Source organism: Acomys russatus, chromosome 14, assembly GCF_903995435.1.
Source record: "Acomys russatus chromosome 14, mAcoRus1.1, whole genome shotgun sequence".
Classification (NCBI taxonomy): domain Eukaryota; kingdom Metazoa; phylum Chordata; class Mammalia; order Rodentia; family Muridae; genus Acomys; species Acomys russatus.
In genome coordinates this window covers 52,641,670-52,658,375 of record NC_067150.1, presented here as the reverse complement: position 1 = coordinate 52,658,375, position 16,706 = coordinate 52,641,670, and the positions used below count along the sequence as shown (strand labels likewise).

The following is a 16,706-nucleotide window of genomic DNA, read 5'->3' as shown; positions in this document are numbered from 1 at the left end:
ACTTGTAATTTTTTCATTCTGCCCAAGTAGCTTCCTGAGGACACCCATAAATGAGCATGGCGCTACCCCATGGCCTGTCCACCCGAGAATCGTCTCAGCAAGGGGTTCCCAGCCTACTCCTGCCTAGTGCGTAGACCAAGGCGGTGATGTAGGCTCCAGATTACAGAAAGCCCAATAGCCCTATACAAGCTTTTTAGGGGGGTTGGGAGGAGGAAGGCATGGCTTTTAGGTGACATGGTCTAGGGCTGTGTGATGAACTACTACCCAGTTCCAGAATCCAATGGGGCCAACCCCAGACATTTCCCCAAGTATGACTGACACACTGGAGGGGATAGGTAATTAAAACACAACAATCAAAGCGACCTTTTTAAATAGTAACTTTTAAAAATATAAAAACAGCTCATTACAATGACTTTTCAATTTTTCTTTTTGCTTCAGGAATAACTCTCTTCCACCCTCACCCTCCCTTCTGGCTAGAGCCTTAACAAGTGGTGGCCAGTGACCATCTGAAACCCAGAGACAGATGGACAGACTCCAGACAGGCACAGCAAGCCTCTCAGGAAGGTGCGGGGTGGGTGCCACGGCCTTTCCGTGTCCCAACACATATCCTGTTCGGGGCAGCCGCTCAGCCGGAGCATTGAAGATGGGCAGGTTTCAGACGCCCTTATCTTTTTTCTTCCCAGACTGAGTCCCACATTATAAAATAATCCATAAAAATGCAATATAAAAACTCTTTCCCATATGCTACATCCACAGAGAGCCCACCAGCACGGCTCACACGGTCTTTAGCTTTTCTTTAATAAAACAACGAAAGACCAAAACAAAACAAACCTAAATACCACAAAAACATTGGTACCCAAGGGGTGATACCTGCAGGTGACGTCCATCTGCCCCAGCCTATGACAGCTGCAAGTTACCACAATGCACCAAGCGGTGCCCTCCCCCCAGCCCCCTTGCCCTGCCCATCTCCTCAGACTCACAACCCTGGGGGGAAGGGCAGTTACCATTTCACCCCTTCAAGGAGCAGAAAGGGCTGAAAGCAGGAAAGGGGAGAAGGCATCTTATGAAAGGATATCACTTCTAATTCTTTTTATTCAAATTAAAAAAAAAAAAGCACCCACACCAGTTGCTGTTTTTCTCTGGTAGCTCCCTGAGCTGAGTCCCCGTTCCCCCACTAGAATGTGGAATCCTTTCTAGGCTGCTCCGGAGGAGAGTCAGAGAGCGAGTTCCCTTGAACTTCCATTCCTCATCACAATGATAAGAGTGTGCACCAAAGAAAAAGATGGGATCCAGGGGGACAGAAAAGAGAGATGGGCAGAGAACAGGAGGTGTGAGGGCAAGGCAAGATGCAGACAGAGCACAGGAACCCACAGGAAATCCTCGCTGTTCCTGTGGAGGTAGCCCAGGCTGGCCCATCCCAGCACAGTCCATCGGTTTGTCTGACCATCTGAACACTCCCTGACTGGTGCTAAAACCCGTGTAGCGGTATACTTCATTCCCAGTGGGCCAGGCTGGAAACGTCTCATCCTGCTCCCCCATTTTCTCTCCCTGCCTACCTTCCCCACAGGAACATTTTTTAAAAAATAAAAATAAAAATAAAAAAAAGAAGAAAAAAAGAAAAGCCACCACCATGAGTGGGTTACAAATACAGCAGGCAAAAATACACGGCGAGCATCGGTGGGAAGAAGGGGCCTCCTCCCTCACTGGCCAGTCAGCAACCGCAGTCTCTTATTTACATTGCTCACAAACCTCGTGCACTGCACAATCAGAACGAGGTGCCCCTCCCCCAAAAACAACAACGTGGTTTACTCCAGCAACTCCCAACCCAGAGTAGGGAGGGGACAGGTAAGAAAGGAGAGGAAGAGACAGAGACTCGTGAGGGTGTCTGAGGGTGGGGGTGGGGGGGAACAGGAAGCAGAAGCCTCCAGAGAAATCTAATTGAAGCATCTGTCAGCACTGGTTAGGGGGAGAGGAGAAAGTCCTTCAAGTCTGTCAGACGACACATCAATCCATGAAGGGGGCGTGCGTCCTCTCCGCCTCTGGGTGGAGCACAGCCCCACAGTACTGCTCCCTCACTCCTCTGCCATCCTCGGGGCCTGGCCAGCATCTCCCTGTCAGGGCCGCGTGGGTGTCTCCCAGAGTTTGACAGGCCTGTTAGAGTCCTTGTTCAATAGATGACCTCGTAAACTGTGGCCTTCTTGTCACCGGAGCCTGTTACAATATATTTGTCATCCGCCGAAATGTCACAGCTCAAGACAGATGAGGATTCTTTAGACTGGAGGAGGGAGACAGGGAGAAACGGGAAGACATTTAGTGTGTGGAGAAAACAGACAGGGGTTCACTCCCTACTACTCTCCGGCACTTCAGGGCTCTCATGGAAATCACCGCCTACTCTCCACCTAGGCCTGGAGCAGGTGCTGGTAGGAAGAGGCCCCTCCTCCCGGCCTCTCCACATGGACCAGCTCATGAGCTGGCTAGTGTCTTCCTCAGGGTTAAGGATGAGAACAAGACACTTAGCATAAGCACCTCTGTGAAGTCAGTTAACTGATGGGAAGGAGTGTTTCAGAGCCACAGCAGCATCAAGGGACAGGCCCTCAGCTGGACCAGGCAGGAAGACCAGTACCAAGTTTTGAGGCCCTCAACATAGAGACCTTCCAAGAAACATGTGTGGCACATGGGACCAGACATTTAAGCAAGAAGCTGAAACTGGCTTGCTGTAATTGTGTGTGTGTGTGTGTGTGTGTGTGTGTGTGTGTGTGTGTGTGTGTGTAAGAACAAGAGTGACTGTAAGAAAAACAAGTGATTATGAGTTGCACTGTAGAGGGCTGTGTGGTGTGTGTGTGTGTGTGTGTGTGTGTGTGTGTGTGTGTGTGTGTGTGTGTGTATGTGTGTGTGTGATGATGATGATGACGAAGGGGCTCTGTATCTGTAAAAATGCATGTCCATTCTAACACCTTGTCACACTGATGACTCGGAGTGGCCATCCTAACCTGAATGGGTATCACTGAATGAAATGGCTACTCCACTGGCCCAGAGTCAGGCAAGCTCGCTTTGTTTTACTCTGTAGGTGCCATGTGAGGGAGTCCTTTCATTGTTGCACTTACTCTCGGGGATCACAATCCTTTAGCAACAGAGGCTGTGCTGTGTCTCACTCTTGTCCCCACATTCTCCCCCTATCTAGCCGGGGCTAGGCAGGGATGGGCCAGGTCTGCTCCTAAGCTGCAGAGGCCTCCTGCTGCCCTCAACCTCATCACTGTGGCCACATCCTGACTCAGCAGTGGAGAGGAAGATCAGAAGGGGTGTACCTGAGCTGGACATGATGGCACACGCCTTTAATCCCAGCAGAGGCAGGTAGACCACTGTGAGTTTGAAAGTAGCCTCATATACAAAGTGAGTGCAGGACAGCCAAGGCTACACAGAGAAACCTTGTCCGGAAAAAACAAAAAAAAAAAAAACAAAAAAAAAAAAAGAAGGGGGTGTACCTGGAAGATGCTGGCTCCATAGGGCGTCCTCCAGGCATTGAGAAGGTTGTCTTTCCCAGTGCTCACAAACCACTTGCCTGCAAGGCAAAGCAAAGGCACCCTCAGACTGTGGCTTGATGCCATGTGCAGCAGGACTCACCCCAAATGTCCCTGCCCATCAATGGCAACATCCTCAGACATGCTTAGTGCTTGCTGTTTGCCACTCCTGAAAACCAGGCACATGGAAGCATGCCTTTGCCAGCTATCCAGGGGGGAGAGCCAGGAAGGGCCAGGACAGGAAAGTAAAAGTCAGTGAACTAAGCTTAGTGCTTCCCCAAAAGTCTCCCGCTGCAGCCACTCAAGTCAGCTGGTCCTTCCCAGTCTATGACTGGCAGATGAAACGGCAAAAACCCAACAGTATAGAGAAGCGGCTCCCAGCTGTGGCTCCTAACGTCCCTGAGTCACATGCTCTTCCCAGCACGATTCACTGAGGCTAAGAGTTGGCACCGTGTGTCCACAGCTGCATAGAAACCTGTGGCCTAACTGTCTGGAGAGTTCACTGGCCCAGGGTGACATCTGTGTCCAAGGGACAGGAAAGATACCTTTCCCCTCCAGGGCATTAAAGGAGCAGAGGCTTGGCTCACTCAAAGACCGTGGGGTCTCCCTCTCCTCCCCCCCCCCCAACCGTCTACTGGACCTCGCTGCTCACACCGGCTCCCATGCCAAGCCAGGGCCCCATGGCTTACCACAGTAGGCAAACTTGAGGGACAGCACACAGCTCTCATGCAGGTGCAGCTGGTATTTGTCGGGCTTGGTGTGGTGCAGGACTTCCACGTTGCTGCTTTCCATGCCCACAGCCAGCCACTCCCCAGTGGGGCAGTAGCCCAGAGAAAAGATCTGCCGGGACAGAAGAGTTCAGTGTCTGCTCTGCACATGGGCTGGAGCAGCTCCTTAGGACGAGCTGGACCCTCCTCACCCCATCCCCCACCCACTTGCGAGCCAAGCCCAACAGCCAGCTGCCTGTTGCCACCATGCCCCGCACCAGGGGATTCCTTCATATCCCATTGAGGAAGCCTGCTCTGAGAGGCCGTGCTTCCCTCACTCTGCAAGCTGCATTCACTCCTTGAGAAGTTGGCGACTACCACACTCCACATTAAGGTCCTGGACATTAAAATAATGAAGCAAGTCTAATAGCAAGAAATATCAAGGATCATGGTCAAGGTTTGTAGGAGGCTTGAGTCAGATGCTTGCACCAGAGCTGGGAGGGAGCTATGAGCAAAGCAGAGGGAACAACAAGCTGTGGAATCAGGATGAGTCAAGTGTGTCCATCTCGGAAGCCATGCCTACTCTACACCAAACCTTCCCAGATAGCTCTGGCCGGTCCCTCAGTCCCCTGACAGGTGCTAAAGCCTGAGAGCAGAGGAGCACAGCGCTTGGGCTACACACCTGGGAGGTGAAATCATGCTGCTGTAGCTGCCGTCCCTCACGCAGGTCCCAGGAACGCACAGTGTTGTCCAGGCCCCCAGTCCACAGCTTAGTGCCATCATGAGAGATGTCTATGCAGCTGGCCCCATCTGTGTGGCCCTGGAACTGCCTATGAGAGCAAGCAAGGACAAGGGACTGACAATCATCCCAAGGAATGGGCCAGCTCTGGAGTTGGGTGGGTCACATGCTTCAACCCCTTAGCATGAAACAGTGCTTAGACCAGGTCCTTCGCACTCTATTCAGGGGTGCTACCAAGGACAGATTCCCTGAGAAACAGGGTGGCCCTCTGGTTCTGTATGTCCATGTGGGCCCTTAGTGAGCCTACATTGCTCTAGAGAGGTTAATGAAGAGCTAGGCAGGAAGAGTCTAAAGGATTTTGTGCATAGTTAGGCAAATTCTGCCTTTTGGACACACCCCTCAATCCAGTCTGCACTGTCTCTATTTAACTTAACTACTCTGTAAGGCTACAGCCCAAAACATGTGCAACGTACCCTCATGGGTAACACCGGGAAGTAACTGGGCAGACTGCTCCCCAACACACACAGGTGGTGTGACTCAGAGGAAGATATTGCACCAACCCCAGTTCACACGGAACCCAAGCAAGTTGTGCCTGATGCCTTAGAGTCAGGACTCAAAGCTCAGCAGCTCTACCCACCCAGGGCTCACCACTAAACAATGCCACTCTCGCCCTCTGCCATCTCCACTCCTCATGCTGCTTTCCTAGAAATGCTCAAAGCCCCGCCTTCCTCCAAGCTCCTAGGCTCATGGGGTCCCCCCTGAGCTGCCATTTGCCTCTGCCCCTCACACCTCCAAAAGGGCCAAGACCTTGCCAAGCTGCTCCCCTGGCCAGCCTCACCTGACCAGGGTCTGGTTGTGCAGGTCCCAAACTGCAATGTTGCCGTCGCTGCAGCAGGAGAAACAGACTTTGGCATCAGGACTAATGGCCAGGGCATAACAGGCCGGAGCTGAGGATGTCAGCTCAGCCTTGATGCGGGGTGTGGGCGAGGCCAGGTCCCAGATGGTGAGCGTGCTGGCCTCACCACCCACGATAAGCGTGCGTCCATCGGGGAGAAGCTTGCAGGAGCGGATGTAGTTGTCCCTGTTCTGGAAGTGGAAGGACAAGGCTAAGTGCTACCCACTTGCTTTGTCATGGACCAAGAAAGCCACATTAGGTAACTTAGCATCCTGCCTGACTGCTCCATCCACAAACCCACGCCCACTCAGCTTCTCACACCTCTCTCTAGAATCTTGAGCCTAAGAGTCATCTCCATTTGCAGATGCCCCAAGTAGGACTCGGAGAGGTCAGTCAGCTTACCCAAAGCTGTTCGGCCAACCCAGAGCTGAGCCTGACCCTTCCCCTCTAGCTGGTCTGTCCCGCTTCCCTCTGCCTCCTACATGGCTGCAGAAGATGCCTGTGGCTCTGGACTCTCACCAGGCAGTCCAGCTGGGAGATGGGACTCTTGCTGCCCGGCTGGCTGATGTCCCATATCTTCACGCAGCCCTTGCCGCCTGTGTAGACGTGCCGTGTAGGGTTGCTGATGGTCACAGCGCATACCACCTCCCCATGGCTGAGCGTGTTGATCTGCCGGGCGTGTCTGGGAATGCCGGGGCCTGCTAGCGCATCGTGGGGGAAGGGCACAGGCTGCATCTGCCCATCAGCGCTCACGTGGAAGGAATATGCCCTGCAAGAAGGAAAGTGGGTTACTCTTGCCATCCACCCCTAAGGGCTCCCATAGGCCTCGTGCACGTCAGTGTATACACACAATGACTTACTGCCCTGATTCCAAGCCCCCCCACCCCGTCTCCCCCAAAATCACTTACATCCAAGAGCCACTTCGTACTCAGATGGCTCCATCAGGTCGGAACCTACTTAATATTCCAACCTTGAATTTTTTGTTTGGTTGGGGTTTTTTTTTTTTGTTTGTTTTTGTTTTTTGAGGTAGGTTTGTCTGTGTAGCCTTGGCTGTCCCGGACTTGCTTTGTAGACGAGGCTGGCCTTGAACTCACAATGATCCGCCTGCCTCTGCCTCCTGAGTGTTGGGATTCAAGGCATGCGCGACCACGCCTGGCCCCAATCTTGAATTTTATTCCCATTATACATCCTTGTTCCAAATCAGCTAAGGAGCACCATGGGTGTTATGGACTAACCCCCTACCACCATGCGCATGCGCATGCGCGCGAGCGCGAGCGCGTACGTACACACACACACACACACACACACACACACACACTGATGTGGGAAAGGACTCAACTAAACGTCACAATCTGCCTTAGAAGTTAGTGATACTAGAGATGAGGAACCTTCCTGTCCCTTTAAAAGCAAAAACAAGAGAGGCTATCTCTGAGCCACAGGGGTCCAGCTTGGTCTGCCCATGTTACTGTGAGCGCCTTCTCAATGGCCACAGTGGCATGAGATCTATTCAAGTACAGGACTCGTTTCTACGTCGTAGGCATGATTCAGCCTTTATTTTCCCAATAACCCATGGGGCAAAGAACAGGGTAATGTGAGCTATGGAAAAACAGGGGTGTTAGGGGCTGGAGCCTTGACAGAAGGCAGACCCTGAAGGAGTCCCCAGGGCCCACAGAGCTCCACACAACTGCTTACAAGCTCTCCTACCCTCTGGAGGAAACAACCTGGGCCTCAGCATCCCTAAGCGTCCCTGGTGGAGGAGGTTTCTCGGTCATGACCTTGCCTAATGCTTCTCTGGAGGAACGGACACTTTCCTATAGAGAATGGTACATCCATCAAGACCCTAAGCTCAGGGGATGGATGGGGTGTTTTCCTTGTCTATGCCATGAAGCATGCAAGAAGAACAGCCAAGCACTTACGGTTTCCCTCCAGGAATGGAAGCGAGGCTTGAGGGCAGGCCTGTGGCCCGCATAGGGGGGTGAGGGTCAAAGCCAACCTGTAAAGAAAGGAGAGTGCCTCTGAGTCAGTTTTGCCACCACACATCCCCAACCTGTTCCCTGTGGCCACCATCATTTGGGCCTGCTGCACCCTGTGACTGCTCCAGAGCCTAGTGACAGCACTGCTGAGCAGAGCCGTGTCAGAGAAGACAGATGCCGGGAAGGCCAAGTGGCCTGCCAGGACAATAGCAGACAGGATGGCGGTATTAAGCCCCATCTCCTGACCAGTATCTTCTCTGCTCTGTCAGAGAGGATAGGCCCTGCCCTGTTTCTCTCCTTCCTGGGTGTGCTGTGAGCCTGTGGAGTGGGCCCACAGGAAGAGCAGCGAGAAACCGTCCTGAAAAATGGAGTCCCCTCTGCAAGCCATAATTCTGTTTGTCCATAGTAACTGTCATCACCAGCCCCAGCTCCCAAACTCCTGTTACCTGGGCAGATGTCACTAAGCTCTTATTGGGACTCCTATCCCCTTTCAGGGTAATTGCCCTAGGTATCAGCCTAGAAAGGGCAGTCTGAGAGCTACCTCAGTCATTTGAGACTGACAGGCAGGTGGGGGTGAAACCCAGGTCTGTCACCCCTAAGTAAACTCATTCTGAACAGGTGCTCTCTCCCTTTCTGTCAGGTGTCCACACCTGTCTTGGCTAGCTCCCTGTAAACTCAACACAAGCTAGAGTCATCAGAAAGGAAGGACCCTCCATTGAGAAAATGCCTCCAGTAGGTCCAGCCATAAGGCATTTTCTTAATTAGTGATTGATGGAGGAGGGTCCAGCCCATTATGGCTGGTGCCATGCCTGGGCTGGTGGTCCTGGGTTCTATAAGGCAGCAGGCTGAGCAAAGTCATGGGAGCAAGCCAGTAAGCAGCATCCCTCTGTGGCCTCTGCATCAGCTCCTGCCTCCAGGTTCCTGCCCTCACTGCTTTTGATGGAGTGTGAGCGAAATAAACCCTTTCCTCCCCACGTTGCTTTGGGTCATGGTGTTTCATCACAGTAATAGAAACCCTAACTGAGAGACCACCCAAGGGTCCCTTCAGCATGCAGGGACATGTACTACTACACCAGCCCTGCTGCCAGCTCCCACTCCCTGCCCAGGTGCACCCATCACCACCACCACCACCACCACAAAAAGGAGCCAAAAGGTCTACGTACAGCTCCAAAGCTCACCATTGGCGACCGGCCATAGGCGGCAGCGGCAGCGGCGGCGGCGGCACTCATTTGGGGCGGGATGTTGTGCAGGCCGGCGTAGGCGCTTGGGCTGGTGAGGGAGCCATTCATCTCGTGGTGGCTCATCATGGCAAAGGGTGCTGCATAGGAGCTGGTGAGGGAGATGGGTGTGCGCAGGGCCGAGGCTGTGAGGAAGTAAGTGAGGAGGTGGGCATCAGTGCGAGTGGGCTCACCCTTGTGCTCAGCAGAGCTGGACCGAACCCTCCTACACACTGAAGCAGGCTACAGCGAACCTACCCCACAAGATTTCCGAGGTCAGAGCACAGGGTTGGGATCATTTCTTTTCAGAGGGTTAGGGTTAGGCCCAGAGAAGAGGGCTTGCTCAGGGCTTCACAAGTGGACACAGGTCTAGGGTAAACAACCTGTCAGATGTTCTCTCCACACAGTTGGCCTGGCAGCGGCCTTGTAGACTCAGACAGAAATACCAGGGACCCTCCTAAACCCTGCTGTAGCAGTGCCAAAGGTCCAGGCTTCCGTATCCTTAAGCCATCAACAAGGACCACCAGGCAGCACTGAGAAGCCCTAGTTCGGACACACTATGCTTTTGGCCATCTGTTTGTCTCCAGCCTGGCCAGGAACCATCCTCCCATCCCCCATCAGATCGACCCGGGGCCCATGGTTGCCTACCCATTATACCTATCGGGTCCATGCCTGGAGGTTTGCCCGGCATTGACCTGAGCCCCGGGGTCGTGCTGGTGCCTGGAGTTGGGGCATCATTCCTTGGTGTTGGAGTGTTGGATTTGAGCCCAGGTGTGGAAGATTTGTCATTCTGAGAAGGAAGGACACAGAGACCAAGAGACGCCATGAGGATTCCTTTCTCCCAAGAGCTGGGCAAAATGCCTAGCCCTGGTCCCACATGAAGCCAAGCATGGGTTGAACAGAAGTCCCTACTTGGCAGGGTCTGTGATGAAGGCTCTAACTTAGAGATGCAGAAGAAACCAAGGCTCTCAAACACTCAGTAGTTAGAGGCTCAGCCAGCGTGGGTTAATGATTTAAATTTGGACACAGCCAATCCCAACAGCCATGTTCTTCCCACACTCCAACCCGCTGCCCCTCCCCCCGCCACACCCTGCAAGTGGCACTACTTGAGCCCTAGCCTCCGCATGCCTCTCATCTCTCCCCTCCCCCACCTCTGTAAGGTGCCAGGGCAGACTCCACATACATGACCAAGGTCTTTGGTCTTGGAGGAAGGTGTGCTGCTAGAGGAAGCCACAGAAGCTGGGCTGGTGGGGGCGTCTTTCTTCAGGCCACGGGCTTTGTCCAGCCCGTTTTCAGGAGGGGAGTGTGCTGGGCTCACCCGGGGTGTCGCTGGGTCCTGAAAACACAAGTGTTACAGAGCTCTTAGGCTGCTGCAAGCAGGTACCCCTGTCCTTGTATCAGGAAGGCAGAGGGGTGGTAGGCAATTAGGTCTTCAACCTGGAGCCTGAGAACAAGGACCTAAAGGCAGGGAGGAGTGGCCCGCCTCGGGCCATAGAAAAATCCAGAACACTAACTGGCAAAGTTATACAGGGCCTTATTGGAGATTCTCTCCAGTGACTCACACTCTCCAACCTTGGAGGAGGAGGACAGGGCCACCTAGAAAACTGGGGATGGAAGACTGTTGCTACTTGGGGCCTTTCAGCACCCACATATGAAGCCACCATGCAGCGAAGCTCCACTGTGCCCACCTGCTTCCCCTGATGGTCTGCTGCCCTGCAATTTGTTCCAACCCCCGCCCCTACCCCACCCCCATCCAGGGGTCTCCCTGCCACTGTGGCCTGCCTTACCTCATTGGAAACGTCCACCACCAGGTCATCACTCTTGTCCCCATCACTGTCCTATAAGCAAAAGGGACGCCAGACAGCTAATAAGAGCCTGAGTTGACCAACCCCCCCTTGCACCTCAACTCCTTTCCCAGCCCAACCCCAAAGTCCATGCTGGCTGTTTCTGTGCCCTCGGCCTTCTATAAGTAGTACCCCAAGCAGCAACTGATCTTCCTTCTGGGTTCTTTCTAGAACAGCCTCTGGGGCTCTAAGCAGCCTCATTATCATAGTCCTGAGCTTTCTAAAGCCAGAACCTTCTCCCCAGCTGGGTATTGCGGTACAGTCATTCAGAAGGCAAGTCTCATCTTCTCACTCCCATCACTCTGGGGTGGGTGACTAGTGTCACTCCACAGTGCAACTGAGCTTTGTGTGACATGCTCAGAGCCACAGGGCAGCCAGGAGGAGGCAGGGGCTTGGTCCAAGTCCCTCTCATCTTAGCTCTCACCCCTGTGCAATGGGAGACACACCGCCACGCTCCCACTGGGATCTCACAGATCAAAGTCATGCTATCCGGTTGTTACAAGCTGTGTCTACGTGCCAGCGGAGGGCTGTGAAGACTGCGAGGCTCACACTGGAGCACACCAGGGCACGCCCTCGGAGTATGGGTGCAGCAGAGAGCTGTCTAGGAGAATCTTCATCTCTCTCCAGATTGCATAGAAGCTAGGACAACTTCGCTGTCCATTTCTCTCCCAATGGCTCACCTGACCACGGGACACGTATGAACCCCCTTCTGGGCCCCGGCACCACTACCAGTCCCTCAGACTCAGTACTCAACTGTTAGAGTTGAGGCCATAGCCAGAACACAGCCCTATCCAACAAAGCCGCATGCCAACCCCTACATACGTATCGGCTTAGGCTATCTTTCTCCTCTGCTTTCCGCTTCTTGGCTTCCATGCTGTAGTCTGCAGAGCCCCGGTGCTTTTCACTGGCCCGAAGGCTTTCTGATGGTGACACAGAATTGTTCTGGAAGAACAGAAATCTGGGGGTCAAAACTCCATGCTGAATGCAATATCACACACAGCCTCTGAGTCAACTAAGAGCAGATGATAGAGGCCTAGGAGGAAGTGATCAGGTACACTGTGTCTGCAGATCCCATTCATCCAGTCCCTGGGGGGCTTCCCCAAAATATCAACTATTTATCCAATAGTGAACCCTGCAGTGAAGAGACTGCGTCCTGGCCTGAGGCCAGGTCCCAAGAGGGTGAGAGGCACCTGTCACTCCATGTAGTCAAAGGAAAGATGAGTCTTTTATGTCAGACCTGAGCCACCGGACAGGCACGCATGCAGAACTTCCATCTTAAGTTCAGCAGTGAAAGAGAGAAAAGTGCCAGGCTACCAACAAAGCCTTAAGCATAGGTGAGCAACTTGAGCCCCTAGGGCTCCTCCACAGTTAAGCCTCTGGCAAACAGATGGGGAGCCAGAGTCATAAAGACACCAAGCCTGCAGGGCCACTAAGCCTTTCCCTTGGAAAGTGAGGAACCCTCCACCCCACCCCCTCACTCAACCTCCATCAGGGTGGAGACAAGTCCCAAGTTAGAGCTCAGGGGCCCCTGTGGCTGCAGCCCAAGCTAAGGTCTCCAGGAGACGGCAGCCCTAAGGAAACTGCAGAGGGTTCATGCTGGGGAGTGCAGTGGGGGTTCTCAGTTCTTCCTCTCTGCTATGGAGGGAGGGAGGAGAATCCTTAGGGATGGCAGGCCTGAGACAGAGGACCATTCTCAGCAAATGTGTAGCAGGGAAGGCTGGAAGCGGGGTGTCCTGTGGCTGTGCACAGGGATGGGGAGCCTCTGGCAAGGGCTGTCTGCAAACCTTGAAGGCCTATGCCCACTTCAAGATACTGTCTAAGAACTCCAGCTATACCTCCACCACCACCACCACCACCACCCCACCACCCCACCACTGTTTGAATGTGAAATGCTACTTGGTCCCAGCTGATAGCACTGTTTGGGGAGGTCTTGGAACCTTCTGGACATGGGGTGTGGGGAAGGGCAGACACAAAGCCACAGAGGATTATAGTGAGCTCTGATCCATCCCAGCTTCTTACTAACACTGGCCATGATGTAACCAGTTGCCTCACACTCCTGCTCCCCCACTCCACCCCACCCCATCCCACCCTCCACCCCCGGCCACAAGCCACTCCTGTAGCCATAATGGACTGGACCCCCCCTCAAAAACCATGCGCTAAACAATCCTTCCTGGCTCCAGGTATTTTATCACAGTGATAAGGAAAGTAGCTGGTAAACCTGCCCACGCCCAGATTGACACTAATGTCAGGAGTGACTGAACGCAAAAGAGGCTCCTGGTCTAGCTATAGGGAAGAGCAGCCACAAGGCCACAGATGGAGGGACACTAAAGATGCATGGTGGGGTCATGTGGGAACACAGAGCAAGATCTGCTCACAACGAAGGACACTGAGGGCAAGTAGGGTAATCATTCACTTCTTCCCTCATTTTACCAGAGGCCAATAGTGGCCCAGGGATGAGGTTCACTGGGAGGGAATGGGGGTGGCCAGCAAGCAGGTGGATGGGTTTGGGGAAATGGTGCGGGAGGGAGCCAGCCGCAGAACTTAATTTCCTTTCCTAAGCCGGTTTTCTGGGCAGCCCTTCCCTGCCAAGTTTCTGCCTGAAGCAAATTAAAATGGCAGAGTTATCAAGCCTTGAAGAAAAAAAATGGAGGTTATAATGGAACTGCAGCTCAACCTTCCCCGCAGCCGGGCGAGCGGCGGTGATGCGCGCACAGCCGCAATTCAATTAGTTGCTGCAAGCACAGGCAGAAAAAAAAAAAAAATCACCGTCATTTCATTTCCTCTGATGGTGGCGGCCACCCCGTGCTAAGCAGAAATGCTTCCAGCCCCTCAGGCTGGCTGCCCCTGCGTGCGGGTGGGTGATGGAGAGGAGGGAGGGGACAGGGTGGCTGCTCGTGTTTCTCCTTGCGACCCAGTGCTAGAACAGGGAACTCTTTCTTCTCATGCAGTCAGGCTGAAAACCTTGCCGCTACTGGGAGAGTCCTGTCAGGCATTTAGCGGCATCGATCCAGCCCGCCTCTGGTTGGCAGGCGGCCAAAAAACTAAGTATTTTTTATTGCTTCAGCTAGGCAAGGAAATATGAATGAAGCTACCTCTAATTGGACTCCAGACTAACCCCTCTGGGACAGCTTCCAGCCTGTCCACCCGGCCCCCTCCCCTCTCTGACACAGCCTTGTCCTTCCTGCTGGAGGCCTGGACTGTTGACAACCTGTTTTCCTAAGGCTGATTGTTTCAATCTCCACCATCCAACGCCATGGCTGTAAGGATACAGCCCTCACAGTGTCCCCGCCCCCAGGCAGTACCCACTCTGAGCTGCCCAGCTCTAGAATGACATGGGATTCATCCCAGTTCATTCTCCAGCCGTTGTGCTGAGCCCACCAAGCTTGGATGCCAGGGAGCACTATGGGGTGAAGGGCTAAGCGCATGGGGGTCCCCCTCTGGGTTTCCAGCAGAAATCTTTCAACAGGGGCACAAAGCCAAAAAGCGAAAAGGTATGAAGAAGAGGGTGCTGGAGCTTCAAATACCCACTTCCTGGGAAAGGCTCCTGTTCACCAAGTAACAAGTCCGTTACCAGGGGTTGTCCTAGCAAGGCTGAGAGGCTGTGTGGGCAGGAAGTAATTCCCATGGTATGCTCAAGGGAATCTGAGGCTCAGAGGTCAATGCACAACATCTCATAAAGCTAAGACCGGATGGGGGTGGGCGGGAGCACGACACAGACAGACATCCCTGTCCCAGCCCTACTTCTACATGGGCAAACTGCCTCTCTAAAAAAAATGCTACCGTTTAAGGATCAACACCAAAGCAATCAACATGGATTTTCAGCTTTAATCATTTCTTTCTTCTGTGCCTAAGCCATTCCTGAGCACAAGCGGAGACCTGGATTTCTGAGCACGTAGGCAGGGCAAGAAGAGACTGATTCACACTAATGGGAGGCTTCAAAACAGTCTGGGTGGAGGAAGGGATGGGAGACAAGGCAGGTCAGGCTGAGGAGGCTGCTGCCTGGACGGCTAGTTAACGGCCTGACATTCCAAGTCCTACTTAACATGAAGCAATAATGAAAGCCATCCTAGCAGATTAAGATGGTCCCGGATACAAGCATGGCGAGGAGGAATAAAATAGCTCTGCTAATCACTGGAGGATTTTTTTTTTTTTAAATCCAGACTCCACTGCGCTTATTCAGAGGGCTTATTCACTTGAAACAGAACCTCGGAGCCTCAGTGTGATCAGAAAGATTTAAAGCAAATCTCTGAGCTGGCAGACATGCAGACGGCCTGGCCTTAATGCCTGCTTGCTAGCACGTTCTTAAACTGAGTAGAAGTGCAGAGCACGGAGAAACCTCAGGCATTTGAAGGAAGGAGGGTTCGGATTATGCTGGAAGGAGACATCTAACATACAGGTTGATGAACCATGGGCCAGCATCGGGGACATGCCAGAGTCTGAAGTCCTGAGCTCAGCCCAATGACTCTAAAAAGCCCCTTGGGAGATGTAGGGCCATGGACTGAGGGCTTCAGCTGACCACTTCTGTAAAGGGGACTTAGGGGCCACTAAGGCAAGCACCTAGAGGTAGCAAGCTTATCTAACTGAAGGTCAGTAACCTCACCATTAGGAGACAGTAACTATCTCTAGAGCTGGTTGGATGGAGAAACTGTCACCCACACATCAGCCCTGAAGCCAGGTCTTCTAGCTGTGGGCACACATACACAAATGCTAAATAAACCCCAGCTTCCACCCACAGAGCAGAAGGGGGAAACTGGGGTGAGCTATGGGCAGCACAGGCTACTCTCCAGGCCTGTAGTGCTCAGAGCAAGCCTCCAGACAGGCCCACTCTCCACCCACACCCAAGCCCCCTACACCAAGACCCAGAGCACCCATACTTACCGCACTGGACTCTCTCTCTGTGGGGCAGGAAGGCCAGGGCAAGAGGATCAGGACCCCAAAGGAAAAAAACAAAAAACAAAAGAAAAAAAATAATAAGGGTATGGGTCACTCTCAGTCCAGCTAACTTTTGTTTTGCCTGATTTGTTAAAGCTACCTCTTTTTTTTTGTTTTGTTTTGTTTTTTTGAGAGAGGGTTTCTCTGTGTAGACTTGGCTGTCCTAGACTCACTTTGTAGACCAGGCTGACCTCCAACTCAGTGATCCGCCTGCCTCTGCCTCCCAAGTGCTGGGATTAAAGGCCTGCACCACCACGCCGAGCTAAAGCTACCTCTTACTGGTTAGTCTGACACTAGGCCCCTGAGTGCAGCAAAGGCAGGTCCCTTATGCGACAGTTCTCAGTCTGGAAATTGGGCATCCCAATTCTAGTTCCAGTGGTCCCCTCCCACCAGTCCCTAGGCTGGCCTGGAACCCAGGCCATTAGCCTGCTTCTCCCTTGGTTTGCTTTTCACTGTACTTTCTAGAATCACAAGCGGGAGCTAGGAGCTGGGATAGTTATTGCTTTAAAAAATATAGTGGGGTTTGGAAATGACTTTTACTGTTTTGTTTCTTAACACCATTATGGTTTTTTTTGCCAAAAAAGCCCCCAGAAGCTGAGGCCTCTGGTTATACCAGTTCAGCTAAGCAACAGCTCCCATCGTCCTCCCTTCTGGCAAGAAGGGACAAAACAGTTGGCCTCTGGCTCCTAGGATACAGCATGGACTAGGGGTCACTCCTCGTGCAAAGTCCCTTGGGAGCTTGGCTATGTGGCCTGGTAAATACCTAAAATCCAACTTAATACACAAGCTGGCCATTTTACTAGGGGGCTGCATGGGGCTAGGCCCTTTCTTCCTCTGATGTCTCCCTGAGCCCCAACAGTGCTACTTCCTGGGTCTTCAAA

General features: G+C 53.0%; 1 protein-coding gene across 12 annotated transcripts in view; it reads right to left on the bottom strand.

The window, feature by feature from the left end:
• Positions 1–1,898: 1,898 nt before the first annotated feature.
• Positions 1,899–16,706, bottom strand: part of Tle3 (TLE family member 3, transcriptional corepressor) — a 44,903-nt gene continuing 30,095 nt past the window's right edge. For 4 of the 12 annotated variants that reach the window (XM_051156607.1, XM_051156608.1, XM_051156612.1 and 1 more), the window contains exons 8-20: positions 15,772–15,788; positions 11,716–11,835; positions 10,837–10,887; positions 10,233–10,385; positions 9,698–9,839; positions 8,996–9,195; positions 7,776–7,852; positions 6,379–6,628; positions 5,803–6,050; positions 4,908–5,055; positions 4,208–4,358; positions 3,483–3,559; positions 1,899–2,275 (exon numbers count right to left, since the gene is read on the bottom strand). In XM_051156607.1, the coding sequence (XP_051012564.1) occupies positions 2,168–2,275; positions 3,483–3,559; positions 4,208–4,358; positions 4,908–5,055; positions 5,803–6,050; positions 6,379–6,628; positions 7,776–7,852; positions 8,996–9,195; positions 9,698–9,839; positions 10,233–10,385; positions 10,837–10,887; positions 11,716–11,835; positions 15,772–15,788 (1,742 nt within the window). In that variant the 3' untranslated portion in view covers positions 1,899–2,167. The remainder of the gene's footprint in view (positions 2,276–3,482; positions 3,560–4,207; positions 4,359–4,907; positions 5,056–5,802; positions 6,051–6,378; positions 6,629–7,775; positions 7,853–8,995; positions 9,196–9,697; positions 9,840–10,232; positions 10,386–10,836; positions 10,888–11,715; positions 11,836–15,771; positions 15,789–16,706) is intronic. The other 8 variants (XM_051156610.1, XM_051156615.1, XM_051156616.1 and 5 more) reach the window with 3 other exon arrangements.